The 19,328-nt window shown below is 42.0% G+C and overlaps 1 protein-coding gene across 1 annotated transcript; it reads left to right on the top strand.

Annotated features, from left to right (window-relative positions):
- The first annotated feature begins 3,844 nt into the window (after positions 1 to 3,844).
- On the top strand, positions 3,845 to 15,181 carry LOC126535610 (uncharacterized). Its single transcript, XM_050182420.3, has 4 exons — positions 3,845 to 4,056; positions 9,179 to 9,298; positions 10,588 to 10,848; positions 14,254 to 15,181. Exons 1-4 carry the CDS (start codon positions 3,924 to 3,926, stop codon positions 15,033 to 15,035), a joined length of 1,296 nt encoding a protein of 431 aa, XP_050038377.2. The 5' UTR covers positions 3,845 to 3,923; the 3' UTR covers positions 15,036 to 15,181.
- The last annotated feature ends 4,147 nt before the right edge of the window (positions 15,182 to 19,328 follow it).

Below are 19,328 nucleotides of genomic sequence, written 5' to 3' on the forward strand. Positions count from 1 at the left end.
TCGTTCACGAAACATAGTCAACGCTGATACCTGGCAAAGGGATATGTAACAACACTATCGAAACTTGACACCGCGAAGGTCATGCACGGAATAATTAAGTGCAGATGAAAACGATTTTTTTTTGCTGCGACATGGATGCTTCAGGCGCAACAACGCCGTCGGCGTGATGTCCCCACTACTGACGTCCTCTGTCAGTGGTCCCACTCGACGACGCATGGGGCACTCCCATGCGGAGAGGACCTCCATGCAGAGACCGATACCATTTGGCTCCAAGGAAGCAGCGAAGTGAACGCATCGTCAGTGCACTAAGATAGGCTAATAAAATTAAAGGTAAATCGCCTCGATGTCGCTTTCCATGCTCTGCTAGCATATGAACGTATGTTTTCCGCACCTGCTCAATCGGTTGCTGCATCCACTGCTGTGAGCAGAATGGGCACGCAGCTAATGGGACAATTAAGCTTTCTAATTAACCTGATCTGTACATTTCACTTGGCGTCGAGATTGTTTCCCACCGTGCGCCAATTAGATGAGCATAGGCCACAGGCAACGCTCCTCCCTCTCCTCGACCATATCGCTTCATGAGACCGTGCAGAGCCTGCTAGAGCGCTTATAAGCAGGCAAATCATGCCATTAAAGCAGGATATATATTACCTTGTGTACTGTACCACGCCAAATTGGCGCGTGCCTGCGTGTATATACGTAGAACATCGTCCGAGGAGCCCTTTGGGCAAAACTGCTTATATTTTTTGTTAATTACCTTCGTACGTGCGCACGCACACACACACATCGTTTTTTTTTTTTTTGCATTGCATAAGTCGATCAGACGAATTAAAGAGTGCGCAGCCACTGATTTAATGCGAACTAAATCTCCGGCCGTGCGGCCGGGCCATGCTGCGTGTCCCCAAATTTCTCTGAAAATATAGCTCTCTTAAGAGCTTCAAACACATATGAGTCCATATATATATATATATATATATATATATATATATATATATATATATATATATATATAGAGAGAGAGAGAGAGAGAGAGAGAGAGAGAGAGAGAGAGAGAGAGATCGAGCCTGATACAGATCGAATTCAATGTGCAGAAGGGAGCCAATCGCAGTGGCACGCTTCTATATCCAAATCGGGCTCGATCGCGATCAGTAGTGCGCCGCGTGACATCAATTGAGGGTACGTGGCGTCGTTCAGACCGCGTACGCTTTATATTCATATACGACGACTTTCCACCTGTAGTGCGAGGTTTCTGTAAGCAGCGCATTACTTCCTCTGTGACACGGCATGTTAATGTCCGCTGCGGACTGGCATGTTAATGAAAATTTTATATTTGAAGCGATTGGCGTAGGTAATATCTTTACATCCTCCACACGACAAATTTTGCTAAGACAAATGCTGGAAGTCCGTGATCCAAGCTCGAAATTTCGTCTGCACATGACGAGATGTAATCACATTTAACTGTGTTTAATTCATAGCATGCAAACGTTACAGGACATTTCAGCGCTGGCAAATTGCAATTTCACCAAGCATTATTGGGAAAGAAATTTCTGTCACGTACGGCAAAACACGAACCGTGCGTCAAGTGCGGAAGAAAGGTAAAAATACAGCATCCTGCATATTTCGCTGCGTACGTTCGAAAAAGGGTTTTGCGCTCACCGCAGCACGGCTTTTGCAAAAATTTTGCAGAAATATCGCATCTTGTAGTCTACGTCGTTCAGTATAAGACTTGGCACAGTTACTTAACTGGCTTTTAAGAAAAAAGTGCAAATTTGCCTACACCTAGGATTATGTAAGCTACCGCCGCGACGGTGCAAGCGTAAACTTTTTTCGCCACCTGCCGACAGCTGCAGAAAACAGCGTTTTAAGGGGGGCTGACGCGTGTTGCCCACTTCTGGAACATGGAACTGCCCTCCGCGAAGCGCTGCTTTCTGCACCTACCGACAGGCCGCGAAGCAAGTTTATGCTTACGCCGTCGCGGCAGCAGTTCACTTCTTAAAAACCAGGCAATTAACTGTGCCAAGTGGTATATTAAACAACGTAGACTCCAAAATGCGGTTTTCTTGCAAAATGTTAGCAATAACCGTGCAGCGGAGAGTACAAAACCTTCTTTTCGAACCTACGCAGCGAAATATGCAGGACCTGTACATTGCTTGGTGGCATTCGCCGCTTCTCTATTTCACAGAGGATGCTAGTGGTATCTGTCTATAATTGAAGTAATGATTGTCTGGTTGGTGTAGTGGTGTTACCAACGCGGCTTCCTGTTGGCTTCTTTCCGCAAGCGGGAATAGAGCGCCCTTTATTCTGTGGGAAAGCAGTGGCTATTGCGTGATCGTTCGGTGTTTATCATCACCTTAGCGTGCACCGAAAGCAAGCGATGACAGAGAATTCCGCTATAAAGCGGCGTAAAGTGTACTTAGACAAGGATGGCTACTTCGACGTGCCGACCTCTACTTGGTATAGGCATGAAAAGGCGCACACCGTCGCCGTCGCATCGGCAACCTCACGGGCACCATCTACGAGCGTCGGCATCAGTGTGCAGTCGGGAAGCGCGACAGAGGCTTCGCCTAACACATCGCCATGTGGGTCAAATGACGGATACAACAACGCAGTTTCTTCGGACCACGACGGCAGCGACAACTTCATATTCGACACTGATGACGAACCCGACGAGAGGAACAGCTCAAGTGCAAGTGGCACTTCCGAAAATTGGGACAGCTCTGACGGTAATGACGAATACGTTACTAACAAATCCTTTGATGATGACACGTTGCCGTCCTGGTTTGCGCAGTACGGCGGCGAAAGATTGCCGCACTCAAATGTAACAAAGGCGGCCGCAATAGCAGCAGTAATGTCGTTTGCGGTGTCTCATGGTTTGACGTGGACAGCACTGGGCGACCTAGCGAAGCTGATAAACTTTCTTGTTGGCACAGATGCCTTGCCTCCGAGCAAATTCACTTTTCGGAAGCTCTGGGCGGGAGACATGCGGGATATTGTGCAGCATCACTTTTATTGTGAACCATGCAAACGCGTCATGACAACGCATGGCAATTCTGCTGAGTGCAGCAGCTGTCACAGTGTCAGAACAACCCAGTCATTAAAAAATGAAGGTTGCTTCTTCTTCATTCTTAACCTGGCAACGCAACTCAGGCTTATGATTCAACGGACCAAAGAGGAACTACATGAAAGCCTTGAAGCACTTCAGCACCCGTCATCTACCGTTACTGATATTACCAGGGGTCAGTGCTACAGCAGGCTGAGGGAAGAACAGAACCTTCGCCCTGATGACTTGACATTGACAATAAATACTGATGGGAGCCCTGTATGGAAATCTTCGAAGACGTCAGTGTGGCCCCTGCAATTTATTGTTAATGAACTGCCACCGCATTTGCGATTTAAACACCCGGTTCTTGCAGGGCTCTGGTTTGGTAAAAATCATCCAGAGATGCAACTGTTCCTTGAGGGGTTCGTGAATGAAGTAAACTGCACAGGGGCAGTGAAGTGGGCTCACAAAGGAGACGTTCATGTGTCAAAGCCTCATGTATTGTGTGTCTCCGTTGATGCACCTGCGAGGGCATGTGTGCAGAACATGGTGACCTTCAATGGATATTTTGGTTGCACATGGTGCCTGATTCCAGGAGAGCACCGAGAAGGTAAGTAAAATATCTTATATTTCTATCAGTCTCTGAAAAATGACTAATATGTATGTTTCTTAAAAATGTGAAAGTTATTCTTGGAGCGTGTAATGCACAGAATATGTTATACGGATATATACACTTTATAAAATACTGGTATTTCATATAATTATGCTGACTATATGGTGCAATCTAAACATGATGATGCAGGTGCTAGATGTTAGTGACAAAATCGTACTTTGTTACTTTCACTTATGTTATTGTTTCACTGTTTTATGTGCATTAGGGAGCATGCGGTACACAACGGTGTCTTCTGTGGAACAAAGAACTTCAGACCGTGTCAAGAGTGAGATGCATCTGGCAAGCAGGTTTAGAGACACCATCAATGGCTTAAAGGGGCCGTCAGCCTTGATGAACTTGAAAGGTGAGTGAGGAGCATTGAAGCCCTAATTCCTTTCCTAATTGCAGTAATACCTGTGTCACATGGACTTGGCTCAAAGATTTCAGTCAAGGGTCACTGAAACTGCCAACCTCTGTCAAACTCGAAAGAGTTGTGATGCTGCCACACGGCACTTCATAACGGCTATCAAGAGTTTCACCTTACGAAGGAGTGGGACGTTGGTTGCCACACTAAATCTGCACAAAAAATAGACAAAAACACTATCATTTCTAGCACTATCGTCGCATACGTAGATTGTTTTTAACTATATAGCAGCACCCATTTCGTCGTTATGTCAAAAGACTGTCTGTTCGATGCCTTTAGAAGTGCATGCGTGACACTGGTATAGATTCTTGGCTTCACAGCTTTTCTGCTTCTACACTGTGGACAGCGCAAATAATTCACTGCTGTACATGTCCATAACATAAACCACATGCAACATGTTTTAGTGATAATTGTTTTCAACAGGACTGACTCTTGGGCTGTAGAAGGTCTTGCATTATTATGATGGTACATTAGCGCTTGTCCTTTTGTTCTTTGTGTCTGTTAATAATTTGCGCTAGTCTACCTTGAGTATATTCATCTTCAATTATAACAAATATGTGATTCGAGGCAAAGTAATAATTTTTTTCTGCAAATAATTCATGGGGGTGGCAGACATCACATTTTGTGTGTCAAATGCTAGAAGCTAATATTTATATATAACTAAATTTCTTAAGTTAACTGCCAGTATAGCAAGTTTAAGAGCCTCGTATATGGTTTTGTAGTCTCATGGCAGAAGTTGGGGACTTGTGTGCACAGCATGGGTACTTGTTAAAAACTCTTCACGTTCACCTAGTTAAAAAAATTAGACTCAAAATTGTGAAAATGTTAAAGGGCGAAACACACAGGACAAAAAAGAAAGACACAGACAGCACGAGCACTAGCTTACAACTCATGTCAAAAGGAAGCTGTCCACTGCTGGCGTACTTAAGCACATGCGCAAAAACAATCACGATCACTAAAATTTCCATGGCAGAGGCTGAGAATACGTGATCCTAAACTGACATGAGAAAAGAAAGCTAATATAAACTTGGAAAGGACCACAAACTAGACAGAAAGATCTTTTTTTTAACGAGTGCCTTCTGAGGACATACCTGAAGGAGCTTATCACCCACTAAATAAAAACAATTCTTTCTCAGTTAATGACACAGATGGCATACTAACAACTGCCCCCATCCCCCACCTAATCATCTCTGATGCCTCAGTTTGATCATGCAAACATTTTACGCCGTACCATAGAAATAATCTTCTCCACACAGTTTTGTTACACAATCATTCTACACCGCGCCAAAAAAAAAGGGAGGCAGCATGAGTTTCCCGAGTGGCTCCTTTTTGTGTGGAAGCTAGAAATCAGGTGTAACCAAAATATGCAAGAAAAAGCATGCAGAAAAGTATCTTGTTTGTCACAGCAACGTTTTCTACTTGATCGGAGGGGCAGTTGTACAAAAGAATATCTGACAGAACATGCAAATTCTTTTAAGAGCGAGGTAGGTACTAATCTTGCCATGCATTGCAGCTAGTGCAAGTGTAATTCTGAAGACGTATTCTTGGATGATCACTTTCCACGATCCTGTCACCTTCACCTGATTTTGTACATGGCAAGTTCGGCGACTAGAGGAGTTTCAATCAGGCTGTACTGAAGGAGATATCTCTGAAAGTGACTGTCCGAGAATCTGTCCTCAGATTTCCACGGGTACCTTGATTGTGCGAAAAAAATTGTGAGGTGAGTGCCCGAGAAATATTTGAAGCAGTTTTGATACATAAGAAGGCTTCATTATAGCATGCAAAATCTTGGTCTCATGAAAGTAATCTGGAAAGACTGCCTCCTTTTCTGTGGTAAAATATCGCAGACAAGAAACTGTAATGAGGACAAGGATAAGGAGTAGTTTGACAAGACGAAGTAAGGACGACAGACAAGGTGCTGAACTAACAACCACTGGTTTACTGTGGAAAATGAAATATATACGAAACACAGGTTGAGCGCAGAACACCAATGAAAACAGTGCCTGCGCCGGGAAAGGAATAAGTAAATTACATCACGTGCAGCGTCATAGCAGGCTCTCATGTTTTTAACGAATAGTTCATCTCACAGCTACGCACGGAAACAGGGTACACTGATGCTGGAGTTTCCATGTGGTTTGTTAAAAAATGCTTCGCTAATCTCACATGCACTTTGCTCTGTACATCTACCTAATATTGTGCATTTATCAAAGAGGTTAGCAGCTGCACTCTTTGCAGTTCTGGGATAAATGACTGGGTAGACACACTTTCAGTGAGTAGTATGCATGCTCTCCAGCCGGTCATTCAAATATCAGCCTGTTTTGCCTATGTAGCCGCGTTTGCACCTTTTGCGAGTAAAATATATTTTTGACATCTTTCAATTGGTAATAAACCCTTCGGTGCTAACAATCGAGCATCCCTCCGACAATAAGATAAGGTTTTTAGACGTCGAGATATTGGTTCGAATTCATCACCACTTAGTTGGACATAAAATGTTATTATTTAATCTTCATATAAATGACCTTCGTAACATTTCTTCCTCCCCTAATATCATCATGTACGCAGACGATACTTATCTTTTTTTTTGCAAATTCTTCCTTGCAATGCTTACAAAAAGAAATAAATGATTATTTAAATTTATTATATGAATGGCTCCACATCAAGAAACTACAATAGAATGTCAACAAAACCAAATATATGATATTTAAACCAATAAACAAGCCATTGCCTGTTAATATAACTGTTCTATTTCAAGCAAAAAGGTTAGAACAAGTAACAACACAAAAGTTTTTGGGGGTATGGTTCCAAGAGAACCTCTCCTGGGACAATCATGTCAATAAGCGTAGCAATGATCTTAGCAAAGTAGTAGGCTGTATGTATAAAATAGGCGATCTAATACCTTTATGGCTAAAGAAAGCAATATACTTTGTCCTTTTTTACTCGAACCTAACTTATTGTGTTTTGATTTGGGGAACAACTACAGAAAAAAACTATGATAAGTTATTAAGCTTGCAAAAACGAGTAGTCCGAATTTTTGAAAACTACCATTGTAGGCCGCGGGACTTACCCACACACAATCTCTTCGGCAAACATTTACGAGCAAATCAAGTATTTTATTAGAGATTACTCTTACATATAAAAAAGCACAGGCTCCATGTCAGCATACCCACTTCTCCTCGATACCCATTACGTTATGAAATCAAGAAAATACCATTCACGCATACTAACTATGGACGTCAGGATATAAACTATCGAATACCAAGGCTACTAAACATTGTTGAGCAAAAAATTGATTTCTGTGCGTCTAATTTTAAGCAATGTATAAAAAATCTTCTCATACACAATCAAATTATTTATACATAAAATGCTATCGCACTAAGATTTTTTTTATGCACTTTATATGTTTTCCTTAATCTGTGCTGTAATGTGAATGCACAAACAAAAATTGAAGCATAAATGTCTTTTTCACAAAGTCATTGTATAATGTACACATTATCTTGTTTATTTGCCTTTTTCATACATTGGATCATCATGTAAGCCAAACGCGCTTAGGAGCAAGAGCCCCTGTCAGGCCTAATGGCCTTTAGCTCTTGTTTCCTCCTTCTGTAATGAAGAAAGAGAATAAACTTCAAACTAAACTAAACAATCCACGCTCAAAGAAAAGTATTGCAGTCTCCTGCCTCAGATCAGCTCTGACCCGTTCATGCCACCACCAGGTGGCTAGTAGCTTCATGCACCAAGTACACTGTGTTACTCAGGCTGGATATCCTATGGCCCTGCTGACTGCTCTTTCAAAAAGGCTTTTGGTGATCCTGACCAGATGAAGGGCAGGGCGCGACACACAGGACAAAGAACCTCATGCAAGCAGAGCCGTCATACCCTATGTCCATGAGGTCTAGTATAGATTAAAAAAGGTTGCAGGAAAAATAGGCATGTGTGTTTTGTACAGCGCAGGGAACAAGCTCTCAGCACTATGCTGCAAACTCAAGAAGGAAAGCCCAAGGAAAATCATTGGTGAAAAAAAAACACGGAACGCCATTTGTTGACTACACATACGCAGTTTTATAAGATTTCACTGAAGTGTGGACACTGCAACTAGGCCACACAGGCCGATGTTTGAACGACCGGCTGAGAGAGCACATATGCTCACTGAAAGTGTCTGTACCCAGTCATTTAGCCCCGCACTGGAAAGAATGCGGCTGCCAACATCTCTGTGATAAATGCAGAATATTAGGTAGATATACAGAGCAAAGAACACGTCTCGTTTGTGAGGCGTGTTTTATCCAGTCGTGTGGAATCTTCTGGGTCAGTGTGCCCTTTGCTTCCCTGCATAACTGGGAGATTAACTATTAGTTAAAAACATGACAGCCTGCTATGACGCCAGATGTGATGTGATGATTTCATTCCTTTCCCGGTGCAGATACCGTGTTTTTTTTTTGGTCTTCTGAACTCGGCCTGTGTTTTGTACATATTGGATTTCCTGCAATAAACCTGTGGTTGTTAGTTCCGCATCTTGTCTGTCATCCTCACTTCACCCCATCCAAGCGCTGTTTGTTTGCATCCTAATGATGTACCAACCAGCCGAGATCAGTACACTCCTTAAGGAACGGTAAGTTAGCAGTGACATTCATATTGCAGTTTGATGCAAAAAAAAAGAAAGGGCAAATGTAGGCACAGTATGATAATAGAGAAATCTGTATCAAGACTCATCGAGGGGGGAGAAATCAAACATTAAGTTCCGAGGTGACAGCGCTTTGTATTTCAAAAAACAGGAATGATACACAGCTCGTACAAAAGGTTGCCGCCAGTTTGTTCTGATCATTTTTGACAACAAATTTTCTCAAGCCCCTGGGAGAGAGGGCAAAAGTAGGCATGAAGGGGCATTGTTCTGAACTAAAACAATGGAATCCTCTATGTTTAAATGGGAAACACATTGCGAATCAGCATTGCTATCCAACCTGGGTGAGTGCTTTGCCACGTGCCTGTGCGTTGAAGCTCATAATAAGTGTAATAGGGCAACTAAGGGGTGTATGTTTTCTTACATAAGCTACATGTGTTCATTCAGGTCTGTACCTTGTGAACGGCTACAGCGTTGAGTACATGCACTGTGTCCTACAAGGTGCTGCAAAGCAGCTGACAGAAACCATCCTGTCAAGTTCAAATTCTGATGAGCGCTTCTATTCAGGTAATGTGACTCTTTCCGTTGCCATTTATTTTGTAATATTTTGATTACATAGTGAAATTACAAGATGCTTGACTTGTAGAATAAGGCGGATTCACAAAGCAAACAATGTCACCAAATGAAATTGCCTGACTGTGTGTCATGGGATTTTGCATCATCAATTTGATGTTTTGTACTTGTTCACAATTGTGATAGATCCTTAAGTATGTTTCACTGGATATTTTTGGTGCATAAAAGTGCACTTGTCCTGGTTATGAATATTTCTTTGACATTTTAAAAGGTGCATTACCATCTCCATTGCGTTTGCAAGCATCTGTTGATATGGGAGCAGTGTTTGTAAAGCATGACATTAGCAGGATCACATACTCTCAAGCCGCGACACAGCTGAGCTTTCATTTTGTGGACTTTTATTCCTAGTCAAGTTGCTTGCTTAGGTCTTTTGTACTTGTCTGCTTTCACAATTTTCTCTTCCAGAAAGTGGCAATCGTTAGTGTATCATCTCGTGTGTATGACTCTACCTTGAGAAATAGCTACTCAATCTACACTGCCATGTTTGCTTGTACATACAACTACTGCAGAAAACTTAAATGAATAGAGCAACCTGAATGCATTAAAATTGCTTACTTTCAGGGGCATAGCCAGAGGGTAGCACATTAGGCATGTTCCCCTCCCCCTGAAAAAATGTTATATATATATATACACCACTACACCACTGCTTAGCTTTAACATCCAAACTAGCACTTATGCAATCAATGACTTGTCTGTTTTGGTTGTTCATCTGCACTCTTTAAAACGTTTACATCCTTCGGGGCTTATCTTCTTCCACAACAATAATCGCCTTCTGCCTTGCTTGTGTTTCCTTTCTTGAAAACTTGGTGCTCGCTACTTTCTTGTCGAAAATGCTGTGCCACACTGATGACTCACAAGCTGTTCGTGACTTGGAAGTACTGGGCTCGCAGCATTAAAGAAAGGGAATGTGGGCAAGACAGATGATGATTATCATTGTGGGGTAAGATACGACCCAAAGGGTGTAAACATTTTTAAGAGAGCATGTTTTCAACCGATTCTCCCATCACCAAGGACAAGAAATCTTTATGTGTAGTATTTTTTAACTGAAAAGAGTGCTATGTTTTAATGTCCTAGAAATAAAATATTGCACTTCCTTATGACAATTTTTAGGCATGTAATGCTGTTTATTTTAATCTATTTTGAGCAGTGCATCCACTTGTTTGCATAGATTTGTCGCGTCACGCTGATGAAATAATTAAATTAGGTCGCGTTGTCTGTTATAGGTGCACCAACAGCCCTTTCCAAAATAGATGCACGGCTGTTGTCCATCAAGCCACCTCACTGCATTACAAGGCTGCCACGGTCTGTTCAAGAAAGAAGCCATTGGAAGGCATCTGAATGGAGAAATTGGCTCCTTTTCTATGCTCTGCCTTGCCTTAATGACATTCTGCATCATGAGTACTGGAGGCACCTTTCCAAGCTTTGTGAGGGTATATATATCCTCCTTCAAGAGGAACTCACCATCCTTGAAATTGGCAAAGCTGGTAAGATCCTAAAAGATGTGCTACTGCATGCATGCAAGCCAAGTTTGAAGTCAATACCTTATGTAAGCTTATGGTAATGTCTGCAGATACTCCGCACACAGACTATCAGTCCACGGTTTGTACTGTAGTGAGTTAACCTGTTGAATCTTTCAGCGCTTGTATGACCAAAACCATGTCCACATAGCAGAGATCTTGAAGACGAGCATGGCAAATAAGGTGAAACATGCTAGACATTATATTTCTACAGAAACCTGCAAGGTGGAGAGAAGTAATTATTTAATAAAGGCAAAATGAGACATGCACCCAAACATTGCAGTTGCTTCGGAGGAAACCCATGCAGGTTCCTCGAAAGAAAAGCCTCACAGTTGAACAAAAATTCATCCTGGTCCGGGGCTCGAACCCAGGACCACCACCTTCCTGGGGCAGCCACTCTACCATATGAGCTTGGGCCAGGACCAGGATGAATTTTTCTTCAACTGCGAGGCTTTTCTTTCGAGGAACCTGCATGGGTTTCCTTTGTAGCAATTGCTACGTTTGGGTGCATGGCACATTTTCCCTTTATTAAAGGAACAAGCTAGCCACTGATTTATTTAGAGTTGGCAGAGTGAACCTATACCGGTAGCTGATGAGATAAGCCTTCTTACACATAGGAAAAACAGGCATAAAAATGTAATATACAGCATGCATAGTGCCATATATATTTTTTTTTCTGCAACATGCAAAGAAATTAAAAGGTCAATAATGGAGCTAGTGACCTCCTTTGTGCAAGTACGGCTGTGGAAGTTCCCTTGAGACAGTCCCACTCTTTGTTAGCATCTTGATTTCTCAAGAGTGACTGAGGTACCAGACGGGGTGTGCTGGTAAATGTGTGCTTCCTTTATTCCTGATGAACAAATTATTCTCCCATGCACAAGCTCAGTGACCAGACTGGCAAAATGTGTTTGCAGAATTTTATGTGTGTAACATGGCACACTACATAGAGGTTTGCTTCTTCCTGTAGTAATTTTTCTTTTTCTGGCTGCCTGAAATCAACTCATAGGGGCTACAAGATTCTGCCAGCACTCTGTATGTTCTGCCTTTGTAGCTTATGTATGTACAGACCGCGCCAGGCTTTGCTGTTCTTTCTGACGCCAGTGGCTTTATTGTGCTCCTATGCATCGCATTCTTTGGGATATTCTCAGTAATTGGGATCGAACTAAACAAGTCTGCTGCAGCCAACCTACGTATTTGCTCGAGTCTTGGCTGACCCCTGAATGTCTGAAACCATATAAAAAAACTTACCTCGAATGTAGGCCAAAAAACAAGTGAGGGCAGTGTCTACAAAATGAAAACAGCACTTATTCAGTATGAACATGCCGAGCTCAGTCTATGTCATTGCTGCTAGCCTCGTACGCTTGCGGATGCATACCCACGCATGTGCAGACAGTGATGCACAGCGCGATCTCCGTAAACTGGGCGCGATCTCGGTAAACCACTCCTCTCTGTTATCACATGCGTATCTTCCTTATTGCCGTCATCTCCTCGTTGCGGCAAATGCAAAAAGCATCTCCTATTGCCCCTCCAACAACGGGCGTTTTTCTCATCGATGCCCAATTCCGGTCTGGCTTGAATGTTTGTTGATGCCTCTGTGGCTAGCACAATTTTTCGACTAAAAGTGGCACTGCAGTGTCATCACCTAATTGGTGTCATTGCGATAATACCGCGCCGCACACCGATACGACACAGGTCAAAATGGCAACGTCGTCGCTCGTGTACTTCAGTTGTCTACTGGTGCGGCTAGTTGTGGCTACGATACTGACTTTTCTAGATGGCGCTAGCTATGCACCACCTAATTGGCACCATATTTAATATGTTCAATGACAAACTGGCATGTTTTCAAAATCCTCGAACCTAAGCTGACCCTAGAGCTTGGCATATGACGATTTGAAAAAAAATAAACTATTCGCCTAGATTCAAATAAATGCGGTATTTTCTTGGTTATGGAAGCTGCCCTGCATCATGGAGGGCACAGCCTCAGCAGCAAAGAGTTCATATGCAGAGTTGTGTTGGAGTGTGCATCCAATATATGGTAGCAGACCTTTCTGAGCCTTTGTTTGGTGACAAAAGCAAACATGTTCTCAGGATAGCTTCAAGTTGCTGTCCAATAATTGCTAAAGTTATTGTGGAACTAGCTCACCTATCAACGAAAGTTAATTCAGTGTTCAAAGATGCTTAGACTTTGTTTCTTTGTGGGTTGGTATGTTAAAGGAAGTTCTTTTAATATAATTAAAGTGTCAGCACACCTAAGAACATTTTAAGACCATGTCTGGGTGTGCACAAAGGTTGAAAACTTGCACTGCCAGCACATGACAAGAAAATACGACACAGGATGGAAGCCATGCAAGAAGTGGTGGCACTAATTTCATTGTAAAAACATTTTGTTAAAAATGATAAGTCAACTGAAGCTTCAAAGGAGCTCGTAAAAATAATTGTTAGGTGCACCAGATGAATTCCATAATGAAATTCCTCCATTCTTGTCAGTGCAATCCTTGACTGTGGTACAAACAAAGCATATGTGTACAAATTGTTAGCATCACCCAATAATGTACATTGAATATGGTAGTCACATGTAAGAAGCTGATCAAATCATTATAATTTTTTGTGTAAGGATTTACCTTCAGGCTGGCTGTTTCTTTGTACCTCTTGGTCATGAAAGTTGTGTGTAAAGCAAAACTTACAAACTTACATATATTTAGCAGGCCTGACCAGCTCAAGCCATTTGCACATCAACTCGGGCTTTCCTCCTATTTGTAGCACCTGTCCTAACTGGAGTGAATGTTTCTGTGATGACAGCTAGGGGAAAGGCTATTATTGTAGGCACCAAAATATTACAGAACTGTCCATCTTGGCTTATGGAATCTTGGGTCACCGCTTCCGAAAAAGAAATGCGCAGTAGTTATGTCTTTATGTCATAGAAATTTATTATGAGTCTTCTGCACCTCTTTTTGATTTGCTTGTACATGTTAACACAGCTAACTTTGTGTAGAGCACTTGTCTTGTCTGTTGTGCTCATATTTGTTTCACTTATTTCTTTTCTCTTATAAGCCATGCACCTGCGGGCCCTGCAATACAGAGCAAATTTCCGTGAAATGTTGAAATTTCTTCTTTGCTGGTCAGGTTACGACCGCACTTTAGATGACAAAAGCTGGGGTTGCTTATGGCGAGACTGTTGAGGCTACATGTTAAACTTTGGAAAAGCACTGTATTCCTTCTAAATATCAGACTGGTTTCAGTGCACAAACCCTGCAGGGATGTTTTCATATCGAGCAGTGTGAGAGTACACGTGTATGCCTTTAGGCATTGTTTATCTGCAAATATTTAAAACAAATTGAGCCATGCCCTGTTTAAAACTATTTTGCTTTTCAGAGTCTCTTCTCAAGAACTTTGTGTCAAGGTGTGAAGCATTATATGGTGTGGCATTCATGACATATAATGTCCACGCACTCCTCCACCTTGGAATCTGTGCCCGTTCCCTTGGGCCCCTTTGGGCACATTCTGCCTTCGTGTTTGAAGGGGGAAATGGCACCATTGTGCGGCAGATTTCCGCAGCAAAGGGCCTTCCGGACCAAATTGTAGAACGAGTCGTCATGTCTCAGCAGCTGCAGCGTCTACTTGGAAGTCCACTTCTAGCTTCTGAAGAAAAAAGGTTGTGCAATGGCTTTCTTGGATATTCACCTGTGAAAAACTTTTTGTGTGTAGATGGCTTATCACTGTTGGGCACAGGTAACAAGACAGTGCTCAGTGCTGAAGAGCAGGATGCACTGTATAGTCGGTGTGGAGTGGCAGTGTCCGATGCTGTGGAATATGAGCGATTTGTGCAAAAGAAGCAAGTTTTCCACAGCACTGGATTCAGAAGACCTTCAAAATCTGATACGACCTTTGTGCGGACATATGCTGGGTGCTATGCACGAATTGAGAAAATACTTGTGCTTCAGGAGACAGGCTGCTGCTATGTTATCTGCAGACCAGTAATTATAGCAGATGTTCGTGCCATTCCTCCTCACATAAAGGAGTGTTTCCTTTCGTGTGATGGAACGCGCGACGTGATCTTGCCTGATGAAATTGTTGACAGTTGTTTGTGTATAGATTTTGTGCAAGAAGATAAGATGTTCATTTGTGACCTGCCGAACAAGATTGAAAGGGATTGAAGAGACACTAAAGAGAAAAATGAGTTTAGCTGTATTAGTAATTAACCGTTCCTCATTACCAAAAACAAAGTGTCTAAAGCTACTGTGGAATGGAAGATCCATAAGGAAAACACTCTACAGCAACTGCATTCCACGAATCTCCTTGCTGCTTTCAGAATACTAGGGTTCAAACATGTAGCGAACTGCTTATCACACATGTATACCAACCCGTCATCACACAAGTGAAGTGGTATCCTGCACAAACAAGAGGGATGAGTATGTGCTGCAGCACACTTCAACGCCAATCGGTGCTAGCACAGCAGAAGGCTTGCTGTTGTAACGAAAGAGCCATTTACAAGTAATCTGGGTGTTGAATACAATACAAATAAGTTAGAAGAGAATGTTTGTAAAGCGCACAAGAATGTGCCTTCGAAATACTGAAATCAACAAAAATAATGCAGCAGAGGCCTGAACAGTTTCCAGGTAATGGTTACTATCTCAACTGAGGATACAGCTTATGAAACTTCAGTAGTATCTGTCAATTCCACACTGTAGTTTAGCATTCGGTTTTACTGCCACACCTAATTTTTGTAGTTGATACTTTTTTCTCTTCATATTTTGGGGTCCGTTTTCGTTGCAAGGGTTCCCAAATTTATTCCACAGGACCGAGAGGTTCCTTGAATGACACATTGGAGTTCGGCGAGCTGTCTAAATAAATCTGCCCCATGTTCCTTTCAGTGTATTTTCACATTAGAGCTTGAATTAAAAAATTAAAAGCATCACAACCCCACTTCGGTAGCCTTCATGAATAAGATCATTGCGACAGTGGCAAGGGTCACTCGTGCTTGTTTGTGAACGAAAACTTAAGGCGGCTTGAAAAGCGGTCAGCAGAGCTAACTGTTAGGAGAACAGGTGCGCTTCTCTGCTTTCATTACTAATGATTCTGTTAATTTGAGGGTTGCAGTTTAAACGTTGTAGTTGTGAAATTACGCTAATGAACATATTTTTACTAATCACTTAAGTGGACCACTAATGCAGTGTAATTGCATAATTGCACTATTTGCGATAAGCATGTCATAGTATCGTGTTGAGGGCCACCAAGTGGAATGCAGGTATTTGGCTTTAAAAGTGCCCATCAACACTACGGAAGATGTTGAAGTTACTGGAATGATAAGCATGTCAGTCTCTGTAGGCTGTGCCAAAACAAGCATGCTACACTGTAAGCCACGGGATAAGTGCTGAGGCAAGAGAAAAACTGATTCAGCTGTTCAGCATGATTATGGTTGATGTATCTTAAAGGTAAGCAAGACAAAGTAAATGATAAATGTCAAGACGTGCTTCCATAATAACAGTGCCTTATTTGTCTAACGTGCTTGTAATGAAATTAGTTGGGGGGTGAAGGACGTACCTTTAGTCTCATCTTACGAACAAAGTCACTCGTACTATGAGAAGATGCTGTGTATTCCTGAAAAGATGTGAAGTGGCAATGCTGTCTTGAAATTGTTGCCCTAGCTTGGTATGATGTTATAGATTTTGATGCCATTTGCTCACGCTTAATGAAATCCTTACGAGTAAAAATGAACGCATTGTGTTCCAAAAGAGCCAATGACTGAATTCAGGAAATTTTAACTCCTGCCTAATTACAATGGCTTAAATGCGAAAAAATGCTTTGCGATCTGTGATGTCACACTGACTGGTTTCGGTGTGAAATAAAAAAAAAATTGATCATGATTTTATCTTCTAATAATCACCCCAGCTGTTGCCGCAAAATCAATGAAACTAATTTTTAAAGATACTTTTTATTATAAGCTGATTCAGTACATCTCTTTAGTGTCTTTTTGATGTTGCAAGGTAGGCTCTGCACTTGCAATGCAACTCATGTAGAACACCCTTTTTTGGGAAACATTTTTCTTATTGGTACCCAGCATTTAATGTTTGTCATATTTAGCTTTCAACTTCTTGCCCACATTTTTTCGAAATGAAGATAGTTCTGTTAGAACCGTGTGTTTTGTTTGGTCATTTTATGGCATCTTTAAAAACCTACATTTTCATTTTCTGTTGTGGGGTGTAAGTATGCTTCTAATAGGAGAGAGTACGTGTGTGTGTGGATAAAGCCAAGTAGAGGGACAGCCTATTTCCTCATCAAAGGATTGGAATATTTTGACACCCCTGCTTGATCTACCATGCATGTCTGGTACTTTTCTTTTTGAGCAAAGGGTGCTATCACTTGTATTTTGTTAGTGTTGTAAAATCATGTTCTCTGTGCTGTATGCAGTGCTGTGTCAATTGCACCAGTCCACGTTTCATGAAAGTTGCTACATTCGTATACAAATGAGATGACTTATGCCAAAGCTATACCAAAGAGCGGTGAACAATGCATGTGACATGAGCATATGCAAAGGATGCTGTACTTGTATGCCTTTCTCCACTCAGATGGTAGTGCTGCAACTGGCATATGTATATAACTACACTTACGTACACTGATTGATGTTCTGTCATTTTGGTGATAATGGATATTGTTGGCTACAGCTGCTGTAGAATTTATACTTTGTCACTGCAGTCATCGATTGATCTTTTGAATGCCAGTTTTGTTAGACTTGCTTGATAATTTGGTAATCTAAGCAGTGCTTCATAGAGCCACACCCCAGCCACTCCTTATGCCTATCCATAAAGCCATATATGCATGGTGTGACAAATTTCAAAAGCCATATAACAATTTTGCTAGACATTTATATCATCTCCACACATCACGTCGTAAAACTTGTAGTTGCAAACTAATTGAAGTCTTCATTTTAAGGTTATCATCCTCGCCCTTGCCATTGGCAAGTGATTTTTGACTTCCGCATGCAATTCATTGCTTCAAGACGTGTTCACTCACTGTCAAACTAATTTTCAACCACAGTTTCTGTGCAATATAATGCATGTTAGGCCTACCAATATGGCTTCAATGACTGGAGGCATGGTGGCAGGTGACAAGGCGCCATTGGAAGGTTGCTGCTATTTTTACTTTAGCGGCCATGAATGGCAGTCAAGCCCGAGATTGTGTTTACTGATGGCTGATTGCCTATTGAGGGCCAACCTCCTCATTGCTATCAAATTTGCCTGTAAATGAGTTTGTTTTCTCACGTTATGCTTCCTGTATTTCTGAGCTAACTTGATTGCGTACACCCTTGTCCTACTGCAGCATCTGTTTGGTAGTATTTTACCTCTGTCTTTTGGCCCCTATGCTATCACAAAAGGAACATACCTTTGTTCAGTAAGACCCCAATTTGGAAAGTAGTATTTGTACATTTTAGCCATTTTGTATCTTGCTTTCTATACTTAATAACATTGCACATTTTTGTGGTATATCATGACCACCTGCTATAACATGACAGCAGAGTATTGGTAGACTAACTAGTTTCTTTTTTTGTAATATCTTTTTGCACTAGGGAATTGCTATTGAAATAGCAGTGTGAAAATATTTGAATGCTAGAATTAAAATCAGAATAGTTCCAGCCATTTCTGTTTATTTTTCTACACTTCTTTAGTACACCGGCCCTTTCTTTAGGAGTAAAAAATATAGGTTGTCCAAAGGGCGTGCTAGAGGGGAACTGGGTGAAGCTGACCATGCTGTTTGTGTGGAGGTTGGAGGTTCCTTCATGTTCTACTTTGCACCAAGAAAAATATGTTTAGTGAACCTAAGCACCAACTTCCCGAAGTGCAAGTTTTGAAGTGTTTTCCAGTGCCCTTATTTTCATAAGCCACACTAGCTACTTTTCAATTGGGGTGATGCACCACTGGGGAGAGGGCATTCGGTGTGCCCAGAAAACTGGTGATAATAAATTAAATTATGGGGTTTTACATGCCAAAACCACTTCTGATTATGAGGCACGCCGTAGTGGAGGGCTCCGGAAATTTCAACCACCTGGGGTTCTTTAACGTGCACCTAAATCTAAGTACACGGGTGTTTTCGCATTTCGCCCCCATCGAAATGCGGCCGCCATGGCCGGGATTCGATCCCGCGACCTCGTGCTCAGCAGCCCAACACCATAGCCACTGAGCAACCACGGCGGGTAAAAAGAAAAGAACTGGTGATAATGTCAGCATCATCTGAAGCAGGTGAATTGTTACAGTGGCTTCCTAGAGTGGAGTCTTTGGGCACTGAGTGTCCAGGATGCACCCTCTTGGCCACATAGATATAACCAATTACCCATAGCTTGATGGTTGATGTCAGTAACAGTATCTAGCTGTGTGATCTGGTGTGCCACCTTAGCAGAAGCAGAGGGCAAACTTCCGAAATGCTGATGAAACTGTTGAGCCACATCCATCTGT

Source organism: Dermacentor andersoni, chromosome 10, assembly GCF_023375885.2.
Source record: "Dermacentor andersoni chromosome 10, qqDerAnde1_hic_scaffold, whole genome shotgun sequence".
Lineage (NCBI taxonomy): Eukaryota > Metazoa > Arthropoda > Arachnida > Ixodida > Ixodidae > Dermacentor > Dermacentor andersoni.